This window comes from Rhipicephalus sanguineus, chromosome 1 (genome assembly GCF_013339695.2).
Source record: "Rhipicephalus sanguineus isolate Rsan-2018 chromosome 1, BIME_Rsan_1.4, whole genome shotgun sequence".
NCBI classification, from domain to species: domain Eukaryota; kingdom Metazoa; phylum Arthropoda; class Arachnida; order Ixodida; family Ixodidae; genus Rhipicephalus; species Rhipicephalus sanguineus.
Genome location: NC_051176.1, coordinates 298,300,861 through 298,327,351, shown reverse-complemented (window position 1 = coordinate 298,327,351; position 26,491 = coordinate 298,300,861). Strand labels below are relative to the sequence as shown.

At 47.1% G+C, this 26,491-nt stretch overlaps 1 protein-coding gene across 2 annotated transcripts in view; it reads right to left on the bottom strand.

The window, feature by feature from the left end:
* Positions 1-26,491, bottom strand: part of LOC119379341 (sushi, von Willebrand factor type A, EGF and pentraxin domain-containing protein 1) — a 166,821-nt gene that overhangs the window by 16,629 nt on the left and 123,701 nt on the right. For both annotated transcript variants that reach the window (XM_037648621.2, XM_049411937.1), the window contains 5 exons: positions 20,671-20,904; positions 19,290-19,547; positions 18,804-19,025; positions 2,917-3,164; positions 1,001-1,223 (listed from right to left, as the gene is read on the bottom strand). In XM_037648621.2, the coding sequence (XP_037504549.1) occupies positions 1,001-1,223; positions 2,917-3,164; positions 18,804-19,025; positions 19,290-19,547; positions 20,671-20,904 (1,185 nt within the window). The remainder of the gene's footprint in view (positions 1-1,000; positions 1,224-2,916; positions 3,165-18,803; positions 19,026-19,289; positions 19,548-20,670; positions 20,905-26,491) is intronic.

Sequence of the window (26,491 nt, the reverse complement as noted above, 5' to 3'; positions counted from 1 at the left end):
ACTTCTCCCTTTCTTTCGCTCTCTCTCTGCATTCGTTCCCTCGCCCATGAGTTTTATCGAATCCCACGCCGAACAAATCGGCGCACGTGTTCTGGGAGCGAAGCAGAAGAGGAAGGCGGTGAAGAAGAGGGCGAAGAGAGCGCGTGCCGGTTCGTGATGACGATAATTTTCTATCTACGACACACGGCAAACCTCGACCATAACAGCTGTAAAAATCCCCGCATATTACCGTGAAGTCGCATTCCTTGCATTATCGTAAGGCAGCACCATGAAGCCAACTTGTGCACCGAAATTCGCATCTAAAATACTGTAAATTATTTAAGTTTTATATCAACTCATACGATATGCCGTACTAATACCATTGTTCTCTTTTTTGCGAGTTCGATATATGCGGGTTTGACTGTACCACGCAGCGAGAGATAGAGAGAGAGAATAGCAAAAAAGCTGAGAAGTCAGCCTGAATAATTGTTCTGACCTGCTACTCATGACGCCTGTATAGCTTTTTTGTTTGTTTTTTTTTCGAAGCAGTTTTAAGCACTGCCGTGGCTCTGTGGTAAAACACCTGACAGCCACGTAGAAGGCCTTGGTTCGATTGCCTCTCGAACCTAAGATTTTTATTTATATGAATTTATCGATTTTTCGCTCACAACCAACGACGCCGACGCCCACACCGGAATTTCTGAGAGACGGTCTTTTAACGCTATCGAGTTAAAATGGTACGCGACACATCCAACGGTCGTGCCCCGAAATGACGGTCAAGAATGTGCCCTTTTAGAATAAAATTCTCGGTTAGGCCACTGGCGTGAGCAGCCCGCCAAGAGAACGAAGGAGAAGGGAGGAGTACAGTGACTATCCCGTCATCATCCACACAGTACAAATGCATACACGACATTAAGAATGCTCGAGTGCAGGCAAAACGTCACAGAGTGTAGCACTCGTGACGCTACACTATATCTAGCTTTCCCCTTCTTTTCCAGGATGCAGGGAACAACATACTCACCGCAGTGAGCTGTGTGTTCATCAATGGTGAAGCCGCGGCTGCTGCAGACCAGCGTGAACCTAGACTGGCGAAATGAGTCCCGCCAAAGGTCACCACCGACTTTTGCGATCTCTTGATAGAAGGTTGGGTCCGATGTCACGATGTCGTGCGTGAGTACCTGAATCTGTTCAATCACGGTCTCTGCCTCGGGAATGTCATAGCTTTCGTTGACATTGTGCCGTGCCTGCCACGTAGAGCAGCGGATATAAGAAAAAAAATCTTTTAAGTTTAGCGTGATCACTTCATGATTTTCTGCGAAGAATCACATGATGAGAACCTCACTTCATATATTGACAGCCGGGTCCTAATGCATCAGCAGTTTTGCATGGGGTCATGGCATCCGTTATTTCATGTTGACATACTCACATTGTGTTGTTAGCCAACAGCAAACACTTTGAGGGTATATATACTGTTGGTAGTGGACAACACTTGGCGCTTGGCAGACAGGCCCACTTCATTCTATAATGCGATAACTTTTAGTTTATATAAAGGAAGACAATAAAATGGAATGCCTTGAAGTGCAGTTCCAAAATTAAGATATTGTAAAAGTCATACAATACTCTTCTCATGGCTACATAGATTGCTGTGTTGGTGTATACATGAAAGGCATACACATCACTCAATAAAGATGGCATCAATTTCACTTCAAGCAGGGTAATTGTTACATCATGACCATAAATAAGTGAGGCAAGGACGTTAACTAGCAGTGGCAAGGTGCAATAACGTCCCCATAGGAGCCTGAGCGTTCTCCCGTACTCAACTACAACCTTTGTCGCTCATGCATTTGGTTGCCAAGTGAGAATTTCAGTGCAGGCAGTATTTAAGAAAATTATTGGCTGAACGTACGCCGGCACTGCTTGCATGTCTAGACAATACGGCAAAAGGTATTTTCGACAACAGTTGCCGGAAGGGGCGAGTATGAATGCTGCCGGTTCTAATCGTTCCTTTCCACGCATGTGAGGCGCCGAGTACTGTCCGAAAGCGTTAGAATGTCTTAAGCGCTCGAGTACAAGCGGCTTAGCACGATGAAACCTGTTACAGCAGCCATGAAAGAAAATAAACAAGGCAGTCTATTGTCGCTTCGAAGCAGTTTGCCAATGATAGACAATTGTAGGGAATTATAAGCTCAGCAAATGAAATCTAAGCGCAAAAGCAGCCCTATCACTTAAACGGGTGGTGCCATCAAATTTCGAGGCTATAACAAGCCTGTTGTGGGTTTCCTCTGTATGCAAGGACACTCCACACGAAGGGTCGGACACCAGTAAACGTTTAGAATATATTTTAATTAACTTCCAAAGTGTACCTAAATGCCCATTCTCCCGACCGAGACCCATCGCTAGCGCGCCAACACTGACGTAGCTCTGTAGGATGGGCAACGAAAGTTGTAGTGATGTCACACCAGGTCTGCTGTAGTGACGTGAGTGACCTCCGGACCTCCGCCACCTCCGCAACGTACGTACCGGCTGTAGTGAACTAGAATATATTCTAGTTCACTATAGCACCGGCAAAGCATCGGTTGCTACATCACTCGCCGAGTTTCGATCGCTTCCTGGCTAAGTGCGTCACAGCCTTGTGTGGTCACGTGACCAAGCCCCCTACACTTCCACGTCACTGCCCAACCTCGGCGCCCAGAAACCGAAACCGAAAGTTGTCCACATCAAAAGGCGATATTAAATTATTTAGCGAGAATATGTGAATCTTGGTGTGTGCATCATGCTTGCTGGAGCTGTACGAAACGCTTACAGCAAAGAACGCGCAAGCCAAAAATTTGGTGGCACCACCCCTTTAAGGCAAGAGCAGCCTTCATAGAGCATTAGTCATCACTAGCATAAGCAGAACTCATTAGAGTCCTACAGCAGATTACACGACCCACTGACCTGAACAGTCCAGACAACCTTCATAGCATCCGACGTGGAAGAAGGATCGGATATATTGCGGCGAACACCTGTCTCGCACATGAAGGTGACGTTGTCGCAAACTGCCTGCAGGCACACGTCGGCTGCTCGGTCCAGAAGCGCCTCGGTAAGCGTCGGCATGAACTCCACGTGCAACCTCTCGAGGGTGCAGCTCGGCAGACCCACGTGGAAGGCGAGGCTACCCTGGAAGTAGGTGGGCGACGGAAGGCCTGCGCCAGAAAAACGCCCTGTGAACTCCCCACTGCTTGAGCCAGCAAGGAGCATTCCGAACGTCCGAGTCTGCTGCCGAAAAGCCAACTCGATCATTACTGCGCGAATACCAAATTGTGACTACGTGATTCACCTTATTTTTCTAACATTATCACAGCCTTCAACTAACTTGTATAAACTTACCAGCAATATTCCGCATTGCGTATAAATGAGGGGCACATTCATACGCACTGCCGAATATTCAGAAATAATTTTGATCATCTGCGTCTCTTTACAAGTACACGGCAATTGTTACGTTTCGCACTATCGAAATGTGACCGCCTTGGCGGACATCAAATCCCGACCTCGAGCTCGAAGGGTGATATGAAAAATGCCCGTGTTGATATATGCAAAACGCCCGATATGATATTGGGGCGATATACAAAAACGCCCGTTACTTAGATGTAGGTACCCATTAGGTAACGCCAGCTGGCGGAAATTATTTCGCAGTCGTCCACTATGGCGTGCTTCATAATGATATCGAGGTTTTGGCCCGTAAATCCATGTAATTAAATTAATTGTACGACAATAATACAGCAGCAATAAAAGCGAAGACACCAGAAATACTGATTGCCGACAAGATATCCGCCCACCCTCCACGGTGGTCTAGTGCCTATGGTGCTCGATTGCTGACCCGAAGGTCGCGGGATCGAATCCAGGCCGCATTTTCGATTGAGGCGAAAATTCTCGAGGCCCGTGTACTTGGATTTATGTGCACGTAAAGGGACCCTGAGGCGGTTTTGACGATTTTGTACGAGCACATTGGGCCGGTAGAGCAACTCCTAAGGATCATTTACAGACCGATTTAAGCTATGCGCGTAAACTGTGTAAATTATTACATTATTACAAGGCTTTAAAGCTGCGAATCGCCACCGATCACAGCGTCTCAGCTGTGATCCCCGCCCACTTCCAGTGCGTGTCGCACTGGAAGCGCGACGTCACACAGGCGGCTGATCTGATTGGATATGTCCAGTCCACGTCACTGAACCTTCTGTGAGCAACGAGCGTCGTCTGCCTGTGTTACAACGTGCTCCGTGTTGACGTGAGCTGAGCGACAGTGTTTGTCTCGAGGTTTCTTTTCTTGGACAAAATGAATTGCCCTAGCCGTGTTGTGTACCACATATCTAGCAATTGGTGACTTGTAGCTGCGACATCGCGCAATGTTTGTGACGCATCTAGCGAGCGGAATCCCTTCAGCTCGGCGCTGCAATGAGCGTCGCGCTCTCGCTATTCGTTCAACGCCACGATCTACATCTCTGCGGCTGTAACTTCACCCCTGAAGACACAACCACATTGCCTGAGTTTACGCTTATCGGTGATCGTTCTCGAATTCTTTTTGTTTGTCCGCATGCTTTTGCAGGTTGTTGCCATACAGGAGAATAAAATAAGATTGACTGGTAGTGTGGCGGCACCTGTCGGAGCAAATATTAATCACTCCGCGAGCGGCGTGCTGCCGGGCACACTGGGCCTCCGAGATTGCACGCAACCTGTCGGCGCGCAATATCGGAGGCCATGACTGGGTGAAGCTCAAACCGTCGAGTGCGCTCATGACAGTGCTGGGATCGCCGGCGATGCCAGCGTGTCTGTGGGTTGAGGGTGTAAGGCAGGGTGAGGAGGAGGGTATATATATAATTATACGTAGTGGCCTTGGTACACGGTGCGTCGCTTAAAGGGGTCATGAATCACTTTTCTAAGTAATAATCTAATGACCTCAGTATCGGAGTTTACTGCCTCCCGAATCGATTGCCGCAAAAATTTCTCGAATCCGTGAAGAATGAGCGGAGTTACGGGGTTTGGGCGCACGCTCTCAGCGCTTTCTCTCTTTTCTCGTGCCGACGAGCGCACTGGAAGCTACACGGGGAGGGATGGCACAGGGGAAAAAGTTACGTCAGCGCGCGTCATGAAACGCGATCGCTCTCCCGCTGTGATTCGCGCGCGCGAGCGCGGCTACCGTGTACAGAGGAGTGCGGCGCCGGCAAGTGGCGGCACCCCGTGGCAAGAAGCGCATCTGATCCGAACGCCGCTCTCGACTTACGTCGGCTATCGGCCAATGAGGATGCTATGTCTTTTGCGACGTGGCGATGCAGATCGCGACGTCAATCGGCAGACGCCCCGCCCACCGACGAGAGTGAGAACCGGCCTCTGTTTGAAAAGAGGGCGCCTGCGAAAACAGCAACTTCGCGTTCCGCTTGTAGCCTTTACGCGGCGCGCACGACTGCAATATTTGGCTGAGCAGTTCATAGCCGTGTCAGCTTTCCGCAGGATGTGTTTTTTCAACAAGCCCAAGGGGTACTTCATGACCCCTTTAATTTCTGGTGCGAATGATTTAGGGATGCTCTTGCCTAAACGCTGACAAAACTTCAAAAAACCGTTTCAGGGTCCCTTTAAAGAACCCCAGGTGGTCGAAATTTCCGGAGCCCTCCCCTACGGCTTCCTCATGGACACACCGTAGTTTTGAGACATTAAACCCCAACATTTATATTATATACGAGACACCTACCCGGCCGTTTAGGCGTCAAGAGTGTATGAGTTGCTAAGCAATTGAAACGCGATAGTCGGCCCGTATGGCGGACGGCGCTTTTTGTCGCCACCACGGTGAACTCTGAGTGGCCGCGTGAATGTCAAAAGCTGTCACAAGGCAAGACTGACGTTCTCACTTGAATTGTATGCAATGATGAGCCATCTTTGTGCCTCCAGCGCTCACCCCGATGGCGAAAGAGAGCACCGGTCACAATGCGGGCCGACTATCGCGTTCCATTTGCTGAGCGCTTCAACTGACTTAGCGTAGCAAAGGCTGATTAAACAGCGGAACTGGTGGCATCAGTTTTAGCTTGGCCATTGCCGAACATTCCAGAACGAATGCGAGACCTCAGTTTTTCCAGGATGGTTATCAGCCGTTCCTCCTCTTCACCACATGCTTCGTTCCCACCGTACCTTCGCCTTTGCTGTCCTCCTCTCTTCCCAGCTTCATCCGCTCCACGTCGCTACCGTTTCTCTACCGGGCCCAACTAAAGTCCCTAGATTTTTTTTTCACATCTAGGGCCTTTAGGCCCAACTAGGTGCACTAGGCTTCTCTCTCACCCACTTAGGTTTACCCATGCTCTTCCTCTCGTCAGGCTTCACTCTCGCATCTGGGCTCGGGAGTGCGGACGATGGATCTCCTGGGATTTACCTCGGCCTTATACAGTTAAGAAAAAAAGAAAAGCGCTGTGTCATCAGAATGTGCATCGTGAAACATTGATAACCATGTTTTTTTTTGTTGTTGAACGAACTGAATGTATCGCAGCGGCGTAAGGGATATCATAATGCCCCTCGAGGAGTCTGGCGATGTTCGTATATTTGAGGAACCAATGAAAAAAAAAAAAAAAAACCGACAGGCCTGCGCGGAGCGCGCAGCACAGTCACAGCGAAAGCTGCAGAAGAGCGGCCTTACCAATACAAGTACCCATGCAAGGTATCCACTACGCCCGAAATAATTTTTATGAAGTAGGGAAGCACCCAATACGCCATTATTAGTCTTTCTGCGGATCAGCGAGGTACCCGCTACACATCTGTAGGACATTATGTCCACTTTGTTGATGCTGCATGTGGCTGATGACGATGAAGAATTATGGCTGAGCACTTCGTAGTGGGTGGGAAGCTTTAAACCACACACTCGTTGCGCAATTAGCATTGTGTGACGCTTTGTTACTTTACTGTTCAGCCACGCTATATTACACACCTTAACGCGATTCCTTGCCCGAAATGACGCCTGTGTAGGGTCTTTCTGCAAAGGAATTGCAGGCACCGGCGTGGTTCTGTGGTAGAATACTCGACTGCCACACTGCGTGCCCGGGTTCAAATCCCATCCGACCCTGGATATTCTTTATTTCATTTTAAATGCGAATGCATTTCTAGTCTGGCTATGTAAGGCATCCGGCGTTGTCCGCGCGCCTCTCCGCTCTCACTCCCTCTCCCATAGCAACAGCTGCGGGAGCGCGCGCTTATCCTCGCCCCTAGCAACCGGAGCAGGTGGTGCGGGCAGAGTATCGGAGAGTGAGTGGAGAGGAGGAGCGCGCGATCTGGCGTGTGAGGGCGCTCGCATCGTGGGAGCTCGGCCAGCGCAAATTTTTTTCTAGGTGGCATTGGCTCGGCGGAGCTCCCGCGTGTGTGGAGAGGGTAGGTGCAGTGCTTCGCCGCTCCTTCTCTCGCCGTTCGCTCTCTCTCCTCCCTGCGCCACCGCCTCAATGCAGTGCGTTTGAAACGCGTTTGTAGCGTTTGTGCTGCCTTGGCACAGCCTGAAAACAGCGCGTTATAAACGCGTTTGTGCTGCATTGAAGGTGGTGGCAACATCCCTGAGGTGATTACGAACGCACGTAGGAAGCGTTCGTTGAAAGAGGCGCCCGAAAGGGAGACACTTGAGCGCGTCGATGTGTCCAGCTTTACGCCATTAAAATTACTACGCCGTGTACTCTCGGCGCAAGAAATGCATTCGCATTTCCTCACGATTCCCTGCGAGGAGGTGGGGGCATTTTTTTTTCTTGTTTCTCGCGATAGTGGTTACGGACACCGGCGGCGGCGGCAGACAACTACCCACTGCCGTTGTGACCTGAGCTTTCGCTGTAAAAGAAGGATCGGAACAGCAATTCAACACCGATGATGAACTGCATAAGGTAATCAGCATGAAGCACCTGCTCATCTGGTGCTTCACATAATCATGATGAATGTATGGAGAATGATCATTCACAGCAACGTTCCTGGCCATCCGCTTTGCCACCGATAGAGCGGTGCGACGTGCCTCGCTGGTGACGACGACCGTTGTGTTGCTGCTTTGATGCTGCTGTACGAAGAAGCCGAAGGTGGTGCCGGAGGTTTGAACCAGTCTCTTTTTGTGCTTGTTAAAGGCAGTGGCTGCCAAGAGATTCAATTTTGATTAGGTGTCAATGAGAAGAAGGCCACGAGTTTCGATATAAAATGAAAAGTGCTTCCGCAGATGTAATGATGCTGATGATGTTTTCAGGTAGCATTAGGCCTATCCTTTTAAAAAATTGATCAAACATAACTGTTTGAAGCGGACGAAAAAAACTAGCATTAGTAGAGTGGCATGAACTACTCCGACGTTATGATCGACGATAATTTCATTATATCTGCAATCAATAGAATGTTACATATCACAACATCATTTTCAGCTACTATTCGTGGTAAGAATCATCCAGCGAATTTTATTCTATTTGCCAAACTCAGCGTGCGTGTGTGTGTGTAGAGAGAGAGAGAGAGAAGGATGAGGAGTGAATTTCATTCGCACTCAATTTGATGAGATTTTTCATATACAGATATAGAATTTGGTTAGCAGTGTTTAGTAACATTATAGAAACGGTAGTTAGTTTTACGTAGCATACATTGGGACAAGCATAATAGTATTACAAGCAACACCTTTTACACATTACCCACACAACTTTAAGCATGAATACAATTGTCAATGGCGACCTCCGCAGTAGCATAGATTGCTATCATTCAATGAAATTTCGTGAACTTCTAGCTGCTCACTAATAATAGCGCTTTTTAATGTATGTAGCAGTGACTGCACCCTTTCTTTTCCGTAATTAGTACTACGCTTTCTTGCAGATATTCAGGTTTGCATACCCTGTATTTTATCTTGTTTGCGCCTAGTCAAAATGGTGTTTCTAACGCATTGGTACTGTTATTACTATTATATTACTATTATTGTTAACTTGTCAACCCCAATTTTTTTTAAAGTAAGAATTTGTGGTATTAGAAGCGTAGTACATTCTTCATACTCACCGTATTTGTATTTGCAACATTGCTTGAAGAGCCCTCTCGTCCTTCCAACTAAATACGCCTAGGCGAACGGTGTAAGCACAAGTTTTCTCTGTAAAAATTGTGGGTGATTTTAACGTTAAACTACCCCGCAATGTTTCTTTCCGCATTGGTCGTTACCTGTTTATAATTTGTCGAAATTTTCTGGCTCATGCACACAGCACCTGCTCGTAACGCGACGCAACAAATGACCCCAAAATAATCCATCGCGTAATGAACACTCATGCACGACTACATAAAATTAAGAGAATACACTATTTTGAAGACGGCATTTTTTTTTACCACTGGTTCTTCGCCATTCATCAAAAATGTTCGGTGTGCCATAAAATCGCGTGTTTGTTACGCAACGTCGCAAAACTGAAATCTTGTGGTGTTAAAACGATGTGTGCACACCAAACAGCGCATTACTATGCTGAACAATACCTAAACATATTTTTAGGGGCGAAGCTCCTAATAGCATCACCTGGTCGGTCGTCGCTCCATGCGGCGTGCCCCCGCCGTCGCGTCTCCTATATTATTCAATAGATGGCGCTGTCCCATAGAGATGCATGCAAACTGTAGTTGGGTGACGATATACTAGATGGCGCTGTCCCATAGAGATGTGTGCAATATGTGTGAACAAAAAAGCGGCACCCTGCACGCTAGATGGGGTGCAGTAATCAAAGCGGCGTATCACTTTGATTACTGCTGGGCGAAACCACTGAACATTTCACGGTGTAACCATGATTGCTTCAGGAGTTTCGCCCAAGCTCTTCATCATTCAGCCGTGGATATGCTGCAATTTTTTGGAATAGCCAGGCAGTGCCACATTATGAATGTAATTCAAGGCGGCTTCCCGCCGATCATATTGGCAGCGGCTGCTTATAGCAGCTGGCGAGATGGATTCATAGGAGCATAAAAATCACAGCATATCCACGGAGTGAATGATGATGAGTGGGCGAAGCTGCGGAGGTTCATCGGTAAACTGTGAATCTTCCGTGAATTCTGCCCAGTACATCATCACCGACGTGAGATCGGGCGCGTTTATACTAAAGGTTCGATGAGTTATGACGACTTGCAGCTCACTTGAATTTTACATGTACGCTGTGAATTTTCATTGTTTAGAAAACCATTGCTTTAGAAAACATCTGGCGTCTTTCGTTAAGCAGCTGGCGTCTTTTCGTTTTGCTTTAGAAACATCTGGCGTTATTTCGTTTTGCTTTTAGAAAACATCTGGCGTCTTTCGTTGGTTTATTTCATCAATCAACGGCGTTTTGAACAAAATTTTTATTGTTTAATCACGCACAGAAGAAATCTCACCAGGCACTACCTTGGAGGTAAACAATGGCTGCTAATGGAAATGAGAGACAGAAGAAGTCGGCTTTTAGCTAACACTTACACTTCTACTAACGTTTTCTACTGGAACATGCCAATGGCTGCTAATGGGGAATGAGAGACAGAAGAATTCGGCTTTTAGTTAACGCGCACGCTGCGAATTTTTTATTCAACAACGCACAGGAAAAATCTCACACCGGCACCACCTTGGAGGTCAAGATCTGGTACTAGCGTTACGACTGGTTACGCACTACTACGACAACGAGGGACGAACGGGTGCCGCCTTAAGGAGCTTCGCCCCTAATAAATATTTTCAGGTGTTTATGCGCGTTTACAAATCTGTGTTCATGTGGGAGGTGGGTAAAATTAGGTGGGTAGATGAGATTAAGAAGTTTGTAGGTATAACGTGGCAGCAGAAAGCACAAGAGCGGGTTGATTGGCGGAACATGGGAGAGGCTTTTGCCCTGCAGTGGGCGTAGACAGGCTGATGATGATGATTATGATGATGATGACAAATCTGTGAACTCATCCTTGCCGAGAGAGAGGACGGGAGAGAGAGAAATGAACAGGTGCTGTGCGTGTGTGCTTCTTTGCCATCCGAGTTGTACTTTGTGCTGTACCAGCTAATTCGAGACGAAAACTAACTAGCCCAGCTGTCAATTCAGTCTCCTTTGTCCAGAAAACCGTGGACCCTTGTAGCGTAGGTCAAGTTGCGGGACAAGTTTGAAAGCCGGGCTTCCCAATGTACTCGAGTCCACTGCTTTATTCCTCGCCTTTTTCCAAGCCGCCGCGATCGCTGCAAGCTACCATGTGATAAGCAAGGCGAAGCAGGTTAATCGGAAACGAAATCGGAAACTTTCTTTAGCTCCACCAATGCGGCCCAAGCAAAGCACTCAACACTTCTGCACACTCATCGATTCAAGGCAAGTTGGATATACGCAGCGGTGATACTATTCCTTTCCTTTTAGGCGTTATTAAACTGCGCGACAAGACACGAGTCGAGAACACACGGAACACAAGTGCAGTGGTTTGTGTGTTCCTTCGCATTGTGGTGTTCTGAGTGTTCCTTACTCGTGTCGTCATCTTTTCGCGCAGTTTAATAACGTCTAAAAGCTATGAACTAACTAGCCCGCCAGAACGTCTTACTGAAGTACATTCCTTTCCGATGAAAGAAAATGAATTTCCTGAAAAAGAAAGGGACTTTGATCGGTTCATAAACCGTTTACTGGTTCCTGCCCGTATTTGAGTCGTCGATTATGTAAATTTCAGGTCAGGCAGAGCAGAATAAAATCATGACAGAGGGATCTAACATTAAGAGCCCCTACACATCGGTAGCCTTCCCTGCAATGCTGTGGCGCAAAGCGCGAAAGCGTCGCATAGGCGGCCTGCATCGCAGAGAACCTACAGTGCGTGGTCGTGAGAGACATATGGGAGACAATGTCCACAGCAGAAGCGCAGGACAAATTTCATTTATAAATAAGCGATTGCTGTGTTGAAGTAAAACTTCGCCTCAGTTGATGGTTTCCAGTGTGCAGCCGGCAGTGACAACTGTTGAAGTGTGTGTGTGTGGGGGGGGGTGGGGGGGGGGGGCTCCGCACCACTAACTTTTCTGCCAGCGCCCCTCTTGCCAACACCCCTCCCCCCTCATAGATACGCCTATGCTTGGCACCCATTATGCCAGCGTAACAGACCTTCGGTTATCTTCCCAGCTCCATCTTTTCCTCGCAATGTCTTAGGATGTCTGCAGGTCAAGATGGAATAAGCTCGCGGAAGGCAGGTTAGAACGAGGGAAAGCTGAGCTAGTCATCAATTCATTGTAGAAAAAGTTAGGCGTGTTGACACAAATAGAAGAGAAGAGAACGCGAAATATATGCGCAATCGGAGAATGTTGAGAGGCCTTGGTCCTCCAGTGGTCACAAACAGGCTGATAAAGGTGATATGGAACACTGTCAGCTCCACTGAGTAGTCAAAAATACGGTCGCGAGTTGATGACTTCTTATTTATTTATTTAAAAAGGAATGTACAACATAAGCACTGGAAATAAAGAAGCAAAGCGTGAACAAAGTGGCATATTGCCTTGACAGGCCAAGTCGCTTCTGGTGCGTGTGTGGGGCGCATCTAACTCGTTAAACAGGCGATGGAAGAGTAATTTTTTTCTCAGTTATATCGAAGCACGTGATAACATTTAGAATACAACAAAGTGAATAGGTTATTCGTGATATCTACAGGAAAGACGAGGGCGGACTAAGCAAAAACGTGCGTCTTATGAAGCCTGCCTTTCACACCTCCGGCAGATTGGTCAAGAGCACAGGAATTAACTAGAAAAATGTGTTTACCATTGTGAGGCAACCACAGGGCGAAAGAAACAACGAAACAAATACCACCACTGGAATTGAGCGTAACCAATATGCAACACAGTGAGACCTTCGGCTAGTCGGTGCAAGCTTGGGCTAGATGTAAGCGCGCAAAGACGTAGGACGAAGAACAGCACCGTCGTTTGTCTCACTTCTTCATCACACGTCTTTCTGCGCTGTTCACCTGACAAGTAAGCAATGTGCCTTATGCGTCCAGCGAAAGCTCGTCACGACCGGAGCCAGGATGCGATCAGCGATCTCTAGCGGGAAAGCGTATATGACGACACACTGCCATCTTTGGGCACAGCACAAACCGTCAAAGCAATGCCGCACCGGCTGGACAGAATGACGAGCCTTATGCTAATGCAACGGCTGGCAAGACCCGTCTCACCGTTTATCACTGCGGAAGGGGCGATCGCAAAAGGAGGTCAGTAGGCATATTATCTAGGGAGATGTAACAGTTCTTTTTCTACACTCTTGATACAGAATTTGCTGATTTCCTACCATTTATCAAGCGGCAGGGCACGAAAGTATAACAATCGTGGATGATAGCGTGGCGACGGTGTTTTGATGTGTTCCTACAAGCTGGGAGAAATTATTTGGAATGTGTGCGTCGTTCTTCGAGTTCTCGAGGCTAGCAACGAAGCGAGGAAAACTCCCGTATGCCTAGCGAGTTCGACAACGAGTTTGTATTTGTACTCGAGATCACTTGTTGCTGAGCCGTGGTTAACCGATCACGTGTTCATAAAACTGTGAGCACGTGATATCGACGAGAGCGTCGACGAGGTAACGAATACCACCTGTATAAATCTTACTAGTAAGTACACAGAGCGGACGAAGATAAAGTTTGAAAGCTTTCATTAGTGCTGGAGTAAAACATGAACTCTATGTACAATGGCGCAGTGGCGTAGCCAGGGGGAGGCACACCGGGCCCGTGCCCCCCCCCCCCCGAAATTTTTTCTCCCATATGATACAGAGCACAAAGTCACACTAGACCACGCTTTCCTTCCCGGCCCCCATTCAGATCAAGGACATTCAGACATCAAGACCATTCAGACCTCAAGACAATTTGCAGTTAGTTTTTAGATAATAACTTACTACTAAACGCCACAATTCATTATGCACGTACAACCAAAGTGCCCGTAAGGACCTCCTGCTTTGTGTGTCTGATCCCTCTAAAACCATGAGAAGAGCTATCGCGACGTTTTGTCTCCGGTCTGATTTATCGAAGTCGTGCGATCACAATGGGGACAACAGTTGGTAGTTCGATTTCGATGCTGCATGGTTGCAGCCGGCTTTCCTTCTGCGGTTTTAACCAATGCGTCCGAAGCTCTGCTCCGAAGTTGAAAGGATGCAGCAGAAGGCCTGTGGACATGCAGAAAAAGAGATCACTGATGCAGCCTTACAGGCATTAGATTACTCAGAACTTCAGCAAACAGGCATTCGAGTGCTTGGCACCTAACAAGCTGTCGAATCTAAGTGCCCGCATTTCTTCTCAAAAAGCCAAGCTTTCGTGCGCAAAGAAGCACGCTATAAGAGAGTTATGCTTTGCACGGTGAAATTCCGTTGAGCTGTGAAAAAGTTTACTTGGGCCGGGCGTTGCGTTAATGGTCGCCTCAGGAAGCACGCATTATCCATTAAGAGTGATGTGGGTTCACACCTGCCGTTTCATTGTGCTTTGTGCGGCTGCGTATCTCTATTTAGAGACACGCACGCGATAGGAGGCAGCAGAGGAACATGAGCACCTGAAGTGTTTGTGGGATTTTATATTAAGAAGGGGGGCGGCTGCATCAGTGTGCTCTACAAGAGTTAGATAGCGCTACAGGATCGCGCGTGCTTATCCTGTCTCCTTCTTGACTTTCCTTGATTTTTACTTTCCTTTCCTTGACTTTCCTTGCTATTTTACACCACAAATATTTGTTTAAGATATGTGCACCAACTTGCCCAACATAGTACTCTGCTAAAGAAAAAAAAAATACCGAAGGCTGAATTTCGCGACACTGTTAACGGCAGAACCACTTCTGTGCATGGTTGCGAGTGTGAGCAGGGGGTGTGATAAAATGTTTGGGTGTTCACATTTATGCTACGCTTGAATGAGTGCCTTTCATTGCGCACAAGCTGAAAACAAAAATTGTGCTCAGTGTCTCGCATGAAATACCGCGCTCACAGCATTTGGTGTAAACGATTGGTGCTTGCTTAGATAAGACATGGCTCGAGCAGATTTTTCCGCAGAAACACGGGGCCAACGCTTTTCTGGTGCGGTTGCTCTACCAGTTGAGCTAACAAGGAAGCTAGCAATTGGCAGTCTGAGGGCGAATACATCGACAACTCGAATCACATGGACACATATTATTAGGGCGAAAGCCTTAGATGCCTCATCAAACGCGAAATTCAACCGTCGGCGTCGGCGTCCCGCGCCGCCGGGGACGAGTGATGCAAAAAATTATCACGTGGTCACGTCACCATATGACGTCACGATGACGTCAAAAATCGTCAAAGTTTGTGACGTCACTATGACGCCATCATGACTTCACGTGACGCCGTCATCGCGTGACATCGTAGCTTGGTCAAAGGTAGTTCGATCATGGAGGAGGTGCCGAAAGCTTTGGAAGGGTGGCGGGGAAGGACCGACTGAGAAGGAAAATAAGATGGCTTTCGCCTTCGAGTCGTCTCAAGTGAATGCACACGGGACATTTTGAGTTTTTGCAAATCAGTTCTGCGGAATCCCGCAAGGTGGCGCAAGGGCTAAGAAAGAGAAATTGACAGCCACCGTTGTTTCCCCTCATTCTCGATGCTAGTGCACAACTATAGGAACGACGCCTGCAATGTGAAACTTCATTCATTGGAAAGGAAGCAGAAGAGGATGAGACGGAACGAACTCAGGATTAAGATAAAGTCTGCAGCATACCATAGTTATTGGACGATAAATGTGAGATAGGTATACTGTACTTAACAGAATAACAATCTTGTTAGTTAAGAAGGGTATTCTACAGAGGCAACAAAATAAGTGAGAGTTTTCGTTTACCACGTGGACCATTGGAAGTTACTCAAAAATTCCTTTTATATTGTGTACGGCTTTACTGCACAACTAAAGTAAACGGAATGGAATTTGAAGGACAAATCCACACTCGCTATCGGTCAGTGTATAAAGTAACAAGCGCGACAAAATCTTTAAAATTTCAAAGACTCCGAGGCATTCTAGAAGAAAGGTGCCTTCTTATTTCGTCGCTGGGAACTTCGCTGCATCCGGGGTTCCAGACAGTAAATCATGCAACGATTTGTTGGCATATCATTTCTGGCTGATCCCTTTGTCGCTTGCGTTCGTATAAGTCACTTCTGTAGCCTTTCTCATAGCGGAAATTGTTAGATGATTGCCGCATCAGGAAAACGCACTGGAACGACCGAGGTTTCGTGACCCTTTATTTTAGCCCCATTGCTACAGCGGTGTGTGAGTAAGTTTCACAATGCACTGTTAAGTGCCCTGCAGATTGAAGTTTGCGCAAATTCCATTAATAAACACGGTTGAAGAAAGAGGTGGTATTCATCCATCTGTTGGACGTTGCACCATTCCTCCTGGCATGTACTAATAGGCGACAGCTAATGCTCGCTTCACTTACTCTGTCTTGTTTGTTCGTGCTCATGTCCCTGTCTGTGTACTTCACGCGATAACGCGGAAATCATGACACCTCAACACATAGGCCAGTCATAAGCGCCGTGTGTGTCTCTTCTTCCTTCGTCTTGTGTTTTTATGAAAGCGCTGTTTTAGAGTTTTACCATGGAACCTCACCAACTCGCCCAATTTGCGTTGTCTTCAGTCATAAGCATTGCTGGCATAAGTCGGCAAAAAAGTTGGCGCTCACTCAGACTCACTCAACTAATATATTCTGCTCTGAGGGCTCACCCGAACTCAGACTTACCAAAATTTTCCTCAACCGGATTCACTCGGACTCAGACTCGCGTAACTTTATCTCAACCGGACTCACTCGTGCTCAAACTCATCATCATATTCCTCAGCCGGACTCACTCAGACTCAGACTCACGGCTTGACTTGAGTGTGAGTGAGTCTACTCATGAGTCCGTGAGCGTAAAGCTACCTTTTTTCGATCTTGGTGTCAATGCTCCTTAATGCGAATATCTCACATAATCGGCGCTCTTCGATACACTTTTTGATACTACACCTTCCAATACGAGTTATCAGTTATCCAGTAATCCAGTAAGTACATTTTTATGAATTACCTGACTCAAACGAGATATTTTTATTAAGAACTTTCCGTGAAAGAGTGTGCGGGGTGGAGGTCATGGCACCCCTCCCAATTCACGTCTCTGACCAATAAATATTGAGCTGGCGCATGAACGTGAGTGCGTTGAGGTATGTGTGAATAGACTTGAGTATAAACGTAAGCTGATATAAGGCTGAGAATAGTGCTTAAGATCAGTAGATAGGACCATAGGTCGGCAATAAAAGATGGAGCTCACTCTGACTCACTCAAAAAATATATTTTGCGCTTAGGACTCACTCGGACTCACACTCACCAATATTTTACTCAACCGGACTCACTCGGACTCAGACTCACTAAAAGTTTCCTCAGCCGGACTCACTCGGACTCAAACTCACCAAAATATTACTCACCCGGACTCACTCAAACTCAGACTCACGGGACGATCTGAGAGTCTGAGCGAGTCGACTCATGAATGAGTTAGCCGACCTACGATTGCTGGAAAGAACGTTAAAACTTTGCATGCTCAATATTGATGAAAACAGCTGCCGGCGGGAAACCTGTAAATGGTGCTACCTGAAACAGGACGCCAATGTCCCGTTATTTTTGAAAACTGCTTTTTGATTACTCCGACGGCGACTCTTCGCCAGTGGCGAGGGCAGAAATTTGTTTCGGGGGTGGGGGCACGCCCTTTATCCGACATGGGGTCCCAGCAGGTAAGTTTGGTGGAGTGTCATTTTGTGCTCTGGACCCCATGGGAGAGAAAAATTTCGGGGGGGGGGGGGGGGGGGGCACGAGCCCAGTGTTCCACCTCCCATGGCCACGCCACTGCTCTTCGCAGTGGCGTAGCCATGGGAGGTGGATCGGTCGATGGGACGCGGTCGGTCTATAAAAGTTAACTCTTGCTGTTTTTCCAAGAACACTTTCATTTTGCCCCCATACCGCATCGTTGGTGGCGCGACACGGCTGCGCGAAATATGCAGATGTTTCACCTTGGGCTGACCATTACCAGCGCACCTTTTCGACGTAATCGCAACAGCTGCAGCTATCCTATAGAACTACACTACCGTTTCGAACTAGCTTCATTTTCAAGTCTCCGCGGGTTGCTTTTTCAATCTATGCAAATATAATTAAGAGCGAGGGAAATACGTAGCGCGCTTTATGGATGGATGGATGCTATGAGCGACTCCTTTACAACGGGGCGGTGACATGTGCGCCACCAGGCTCGACAAAAAGAAAAAAAAATTTTAAGTTGGCCTAATGCCTTGTCTACTACGATTAAATCGATCTTACCATAGGGAAAAGAAGAAAAAAAGGCGCAGCCCAGCTCTCTGCCCCATTACGGCAAAATGAGCTTATTTTTTCCACTGTTTTTGTGCTCTCTCTCTACTTTTTTGCCACCAATACTCTAACCGTCGCTTACTTATTTCTATCACGGACGCGTTCAGCTTTCCACTGTCGTCCCTAAGACACAAGGCCTCATGTAGGCTCGTGCCCACACATACACCTGTGTGGATATCTCCACACTCAATCACAACATGATCCGTCGTTTCCTTAGCTTCCCCACAGCATGTACATTTTTCATTTACTGAATCTCGCTTTGTAACTACGTGTTCTAAGGCAACCCGACCTCCCTTCTAACCGTAAAGCTCTTCCTCTTGAATTATCATGAACAAAGGCCAGGCATCGCCGCCTCGGGGCATTTTGAGTCCTCATTCACGGAATGCTGCGCCAAGATAGTATATATAGCCAAGTGGTCAGGACGCACACTGAAGTCGCAGTAAAGGAAACTGTCGCGCTACGGTTACTCGTGAGCGGCAGAGTGCATTCTGCCCTATACTTGCGGCCGAAAGGAGTGCAAAGGTGTTGCAGAGCCCGTCCGCGTCGGGGCACTCACGCGTGCAGGCGGGCAGCTCGTCGAGTCCGTACTCCTCCTGGAAGTCGAAGCGGTCTCCTTGGGCGCGGTCGCAGACCACGTAGCCCCTGGACAGCAGGGGAAGCGACTTGGTGTTCATCACGTGGTCGGTGAAGCACGAGAAGCGGCACGTGATGACCCCATTGCGTCGCTTGCACTGGATGTTGCCGTTTGCGGGGGCCCTTAGAGACAAACACTGCGACTCTGGAAACGACGCGCAGGTTCAGTGTGAGCAGCCAAGCGCGCGTGCCCCGAGAGACGACCATCGGAGCTTGGTCTGTTTACGCCGCATTCGCCAAGGGTCAGCCAAGGCGCACCCCGGGGAAACCAAGCCAGAGCAGGCCCAACAGTGGTATTGAAGCGCGCCGTCGCGGTCAAGCGCAGGCTGCGCCTGGAGCCATGCGGAGGCGCTTTTTGCAGCAGCCATGAGCGGCGGTGCAGCCATGCAGCCAGAGCGGTTCTACTCACCCCTGAACTGCTCGATCTGCCTCGCGTTCACAACATAGGAACATTGCGTTTCTGCCTGGGTTTTATTGTCTCTAGCCGTACAGGTGACGTTGTACGCGCCGGGCCCAAGCAGAGTGGCCGGATCGCAGGTGACCAGAGCGACGCCGTCGGACGCCGCCTCGAAGACGGGAAGCTTCACGTGGGCTGGATACTGGTCGTGCACTTCCTGGACGTCTACACAATCTTGGTACGGTCGAAGAAGTCGGGGTACAGCGTCGCCTGCAACGACAGAAACGGCGCCTTGCACGAGCCGCGCGCAAGGAACAGTACAATACTCGAACCGTCGCGTGCTCCGCAAACTTCTTACAACAGCGAAGGTGGGCTGCTGCTGCCATAGGTCGGCAAAAAAAAAATTGGAGCTCACTCAGACTCAGGCAACAAATATATTTTGCTCTGAGGGCTCACTCGGACTCAGACGCACCAAAACTTCTCAACCGGACTCACTCGGGCTCAGACTCATCGACATATTACTCAGCCGGACTCACTCAGACTTACGGTTTGACCTGAGCCTGAGTGAGCCTGGGTGAGTCGTCTCATGAGTTTGTTAGCGTAAAATTAGCTTTTTCAGTCATGGTGTCAATGCTCTTTAACGCCAATATCTTACATAATCGGTGCTCTACGATACGCTTTTTGATATTGTACTGTCAAATACGAGTTATCAGTGGTTTTAATCCTGCAAGGATATCTTTTGTGAAATAAGCGACGCAAATGCGATGTTCTTATCAAGAATTACACGGGAAAGAGTTTTGCGGGAGGAGGTCATGACACCCCTGCCCCTAACTCGCGCCTCTTATCAATAAATATTGAAGTGGCGCATGAACGCTAGTGCACTGAGGTATGTGTGAGTGTACTTGTGTATAAATGTAAGCCGATACAAGGCTGATAGCAATGATGAAGATGAGTAGATAGCTGCTGGCCAAATATGTAGCCATGTGGGGGTTATGCCATCCAAGAAGTTTAGACATGCTCCTACGCCGTTCATTATGCGCACCACAAATGTTGATTACAATTAATGCTTCTTACGTTATTTGACATCATCTGGACAGGTTATAAATAACAAGCGAGAAACGAAAGCCTCTTTTCTGCTGCTAAATATGACAGGATGATTAAGTTACATTTAAGTACATGTCTGAAGACAAGCAGACTTTATTTCGAGTGAATATGTGAGCCATTTATTTTAAAGAACCGATAGGGATGATTTCAGCTCTCATTCACTTCACCACCGCATGCCGAAGTTATGCCGCGAGCAGTGTGCGCACGGCGTTTGAGCGTCACATCTCAGAGTGCTGGAAGAAAGTTTGCCATGAATGCGCACCGCGGTGATCTACGCGCGAGTTCCTACCTTTGACTATTACCTTAAACGCGCAGGTCGCCGACGACCTCAGCTCATGGTCCTCCGCAACGCAGACGATGTCGAAGTCGCCAAAGTCGGCAAGCATCTCCGGCGTACAGGTGGCATTGACTAGTTGCCCGGAACCGGTGCGGAACACGGGCTGTGGCACGGTCGTATTGCCCGGCTCCTGGGTGCCGATGCGGGTGTCATTGCAGCCACTTACCATCACGGGGGCCAATTGCTCTGCGTAAAATCAGGTGCATTTGCGGTCAGCTAGGCTAGAAGAACGGTTCTCATTCACGACTACTGAACAGCAAGGTACACTTTCGTCGGACTGTAGCCAATGTAAATTTTGCTGAAAAATGTGAGAGTGCATCTCAATCTCGAGGCCCACAGGGCCAACATTCCCTCCCACTCTAGAAATGTCGTAGTAGTTACTAGCAATATACTGACACATGTTAAAACGTACTAGTAACCGCAGTAAGTAACATCCCTGTTAGTCACAATTGATAACGAGAAAAAGCAGTAACCGTTACTATGTTCAGAAGATGATTACAATACAGCAGCAATTACCAAAGCAATCAAACTGTCACTACCAACAGCGCAGCAGCGTCTGTTTCGTGCTCATGCATTTTTTTGGCCGGGCACATTACCAGACACAATCGCTTATTTCAGGTCATGATTAAGTAGCTAATATTTAAAAAGCATATCCATATAAATGAATGATAAATAGAAAACGCTTTAGCTCGTTTACTGCGTTCAAATGTTAAAGGAGTCATGAACCACTTTTCCAAGTAATGATCTAATGACCTCAGTATCGGAGTTTACTGCCTCCCGAATCGATTGCCGCAAAAATTTCTCGAATCCGTCAAGAATGAGCGGAGTTACGGGGGTTTGGCGCACGCCCTCAGCGCTTTCTCTCTTTTCTCGTGCCGACGAGCGCACTGGAAGCGAGACAGGGAGGAATGGCACGGGGGTAAGAAGTTACGTCAGCGCGCGTCATGAAACGCGATCGCTCTCCCGCTGTGATTCGCATGCGCGAGTGCGGCTACCGTGTAAATTTAGCAGACTGAGGAGTGCGGCGCGGGCAAGTGGCGGCACCCCATGGCAAGAAGCGCATCTCATACGGCTATCGGCCAGTAAGCATGCTATATCTCTTGCGACGTAAACTGGCAGATCCGCGACGTCAACGTGCAGACGCCCCGCCCACCGACGAGAGTGAGAACCGGCCTCTATTTGAAAAGAGGGCGCCTGAGGAAACGGCAACTTCGCGCTCCGCTTGTGGCCTTTACGCGACGCGCACGACTGCAATATTTTGCAGCGCAGTTCATAGCCGTGTCAGCTTTCCGCAGGATGTGTTTCTTCAACAAGCCCAAGGGGTGCTTCATGACCCCTTTAATTGATCCTGCATAGTGGTGACACCAAAAGCACCAACTGCGAGGAACTAAGCTGCACAGAAGTAAATCCAAGATGCTTAAACAGATGACGGAACAATGAATCGCACAGGAGCCAAACGGGCTGTAAAAAAATTTTTACTTAGTTGAAATACGCAGTCGGGTCAAATGCGATAATTGGAGCCCTTTATGCGTAATGCTCATTGCCGCTTTAAGATTTCCATAAACTAACCGCTGGTACTTGGAGCAGAATGATGAAATCGGACAAATTTCGCCGGCGAAACCGAAATTGAAATGCGGACGAGCGCTACTGCCACATTTTTCCGAGATGGGGAAGGTCGCAGCAGCACTATACACAATGCTTAATCGCTGCCTGTTCCTTGTGCAGTTTTGCGCTGGTGTGGCTGCTCCCTTGGTAGCCACATCTTCGACGGTTCTTGGTGTCTCACCGACTGCTGATCTACACGTGAGTGTTCCTGCTTGTGTGCGCACCAACTGCCCTTTCCTTCTCCCGGAGGTTTGTTTGTCAGCACACCGGCCATTCTGCAGACCGTTATCGGTGACATCATCTAGGACGGTGGACGTTTCAACACGCCTACCGATGTGACGTCAACAGTCGGGGATATAAAAGCGCCGCCGGAACTTCATCACTTCAGTGGGGAAGGTCGCAGCAGCACGAGCACAATGCTTAATTGCTGTATGTTCCTTGTGCAGGTACGTTATCTCAATAACGCCTATTGCTTCCGTTCTGACGATCGATGTTTGTTGCTGCTGCCTTGCCCCCACTTTTGCTCATTTATGTTTAGTTCTCCATATGCTGATATTGTGAATTGTCTGTGTAGCCTCTTATTAAGCGGCGATGAGTTAAACCCGGCGCCTTCTCAAAGGTCAACACGCGCTAATTTGACTAACAGAGGCCTTCCATCGAGAACAATTTGTCCTGATTCCAATCAAACGGAAGCTAGTCATACATCGAGCACCGATCTGTACAATCAATGCTCTGTTGCAGAAATGTTTGCGCAAGTTCTATCTGGCCAGAAAAAAATAGAAAAAGATGTCGCGGATTCGCGTAACTCTGTCAACTCCCGGGTCGAGGCTATCGAATCTCGCTTGGCTGTTCTCGAGCAAACACCACCTTTGGATAATGCTACACTTTACGACAGCGCTGCCAAATTGAGAACTTGACTTCTACAGTCAACAAGCTCTCTTCTAGAAATGACGGTTTAGAGAATCGATCGCGCAGAGACAACATTATTATATACGGTCTGGAGGAACAGGAAGAATGAAATGACGAACTTTTACAAGCCAGCCTGAAGAAGTCTTTTTCAGGCACACTTAAAGGGGTGGTGCCACCATGTTTGTGGCTTGCGCGTTCTTTGCTGTAAGCGTTTCCTATAGCTCCAGGAAGCATGATGCACGCACCAAGAATCATGTATTCTCGCTAAATAATTTAATATTGCCTTTTGATGTGGACAACATTCGGTTTCGGTTTCTGGGCGCCGAGGTTGGGCAGTGACGTAGAAGTGTAGGAGGCTTGGTCACGTGACCACACAAGGCTGTGACGCACTTAGCCAGGAAGCGATCGAAACTCGGCGAGTGATGTAGCAACCGAATATATTCTAGTTCACTACAGCCGGTACGTACGTTGCGGAGGTCCGGAGGTCACTCACGTAGCTACAGCAGATCTGGTGTGACGTCACTACAACTTTCGTTGCCTTTCCTATACAGCTACGTCAGAGTTGGCGCGCTATCGATGGGTCTCGATCGTGAGAATGGGCATTTAGGTACACTTTGGAAGTGAATTCAAATATATTCTAAACGTTTACTGTATCCGACCCTTCGTGTGGAGTGTCCTTGCATACAGAGGAAACCCACAACAGGCTTGTTATAGCCTCGAAATTTGATGGCACCACCTCTTTAAGGTTGAATTTCCGCAGATCGAACGGTTCTACAGGATTGGTAGATATCATATTAGTAAACCCCGCCCCGTCATTCTTAAACTTCCGTGAAAAGATCAAGGTTTAAAAAAAATGGCTTTAAGCTAAAGGGTTCCAAATTGCGAATAACTGAGGACTTCTCTGACCATGTACGGATTATTCGTAAAAAATTATGGGACGCCACTGCATCCTTTCGGAACAACGGTTCCACTGTAAACTTAATGTATGATCATGTATATATAGATAATGAACGGTATGACTGGGATTGTATTTCTAATTCATTAGTGAAATCATCTAAACAGTCTACTAGACGCTTTACTCTTCCACCTAACGGTACGAAATGACCGCATCATGATGCACAAGATAACATCTGCATACTGAATATAGATGCCAGGAGTCTCACTAATAAACTTCCTGATTTTATGCACTTGCTACTTATTGTCCTCACATTATTGGTGGCATGGGGACCTGGATTCACAGTGATATTTATGATTCGGAAGTTACTCTACCAGGGTTAAATGTTGTTCTGACTGATAGACAACACGGCCGAGGTGGTGGCGTTGCCATTTTCTTGAGGTCTGATTTGAGCTTTTCTGCACTGAAGTCACCTTCAGATATAGAAACTATCTTGTGTAAGGTTCATATCGCGAGCACTCCTATAATAGTCGGTGTATTTTATCGTCCCGCCGGCTCATCAGCAGATCAGTTAGCGGTACTCAGTAGTTTTATAAAACAAAAAGGCTTTATAACAATATGGCTAGGTGGGCTAGTTGGTATCTCATGACTAGCGCTTGTGGTGTGTGTATCTTTCTCGGTCCTACGTCGTTTATTTGCTCTCAAAGTTTTTTTAGTCAAAAAGGCTTTTCTTCAGGTAACCTAATTTGCATGGGTGACTTTAATCGGCCTGGCATCTTATGGCAGTCACTTTTTATTCTGGTACCGATTTATCACTTTTTAGGAAGTTGGTTAATTTTTCGTTAAACTTAGGACTAAAACAAGTTGTCACTGATGCGACAAGGGAAAGTGTTATACTAGACTGCGTTTTTCTAAGTGCCTTACTTTATACAAGGGGTTTTACGTCTCAAGCCAGTAATGGTATTTCTTATCACAAAGGCGTGTTAATCTCTCTTCTCCACACAGTTCGAAAACGTCGGTACGAATACCCAAGTTATCGCGACTATAGCACGGCTGATGATGTGTCTATGATTGATACTTTAAGTAGCAAGTTTGATATATTTATTGAAATTAGCTATGCCGGGGATGTGAACAGTTTGGTGTCTTATTTTGAAAAACTTGCTAAGAAATGTGTTGAAACATATGCCCCACTAAAAACTAAAAAGAAAAATGTTGAACTTCCGTGGATAACGAGAGAAATAATGCATTTAAAGCGTCGACTGGCAAGACTAAGGCGAGCCGAGGCGTATTGGCAACGCTCTGCGGAGAGCTGATTTTAATGCAGTGAAGGAGGAGCTTCGCAGAAAAATAATTGCTGCTAAGGACTTTTTTCACAATAACTTTACCAAATATGGTTACATAATAACCCCCCAAATTTTTGGAGCTCAATTTAGCCACAGAAATCTAACACATACATTCGTCCATAGCGAAACTCCAACTAGCGAGCCGCAGGCCATTGCCAACGCATTTAACGAATATTTCAAGTCTGTATTTGCTCTAGATAACCATGAAATTCCTTCTTGCAGGGCATATTATGCCTGGCTTGTTTCTACTGATGATATGTCTGTGTCTATAGAAGATGTTTTAAATTTGATTTTAAATGCTGATCCAAAAAAGTTGTCTAGCCCTGACAATGTTAACAGCATTTTTCTCCGTTATTCTTTATGGACAAGCCAATACCTGTGAATCATTTTTGAAAAATCATTGTCAACATCAACTGTACCATCATCATGGAAAAATGATGGTACAAGCCAGCAATCTATGTTAAATTACAGGCCTATATCACTACATCTCACTCATGCAAACTACTAGAACATGTCTTTAAACACATCGTCAATTTTCTTGAATCTAACAACATCCTTTCCAATGCACAACATGGTTTCCGGCGCGGATTCAGTACCATCACTCAGCCGACAGAATTCACTCATGACGTATCCTTAGCTCTTGACTTAGGTCTTCAAGTGGACGCATTATTCATTGACTTTTCCAAAGCCTTTGACACTCATTCATTCAAAAATACTATATAAGCTCAATCTTTTAGTAAATAACCCTCTGCTTGTTGAGTAGATTCGTAGTTTTCTTTCAAATCGTCGCCCACCCGTATATTTTAACACTTCCCATTCATCTGAAACGCACGTATCTTCCGGAGTGCCCTAGGGATCCGTGCTAGGGCCCTTACTTTTTTTATTATATATTAACGATCTACCAGGCGTAGTTTCCACTAAAATTCGTCTTTACGCTGATTATTGCCTTCTTTATCGCGTAATCAATTCAGCTGATGACCATCAAACACTCAATGCTCCATTTTTAAACTTTTGCAGGTGG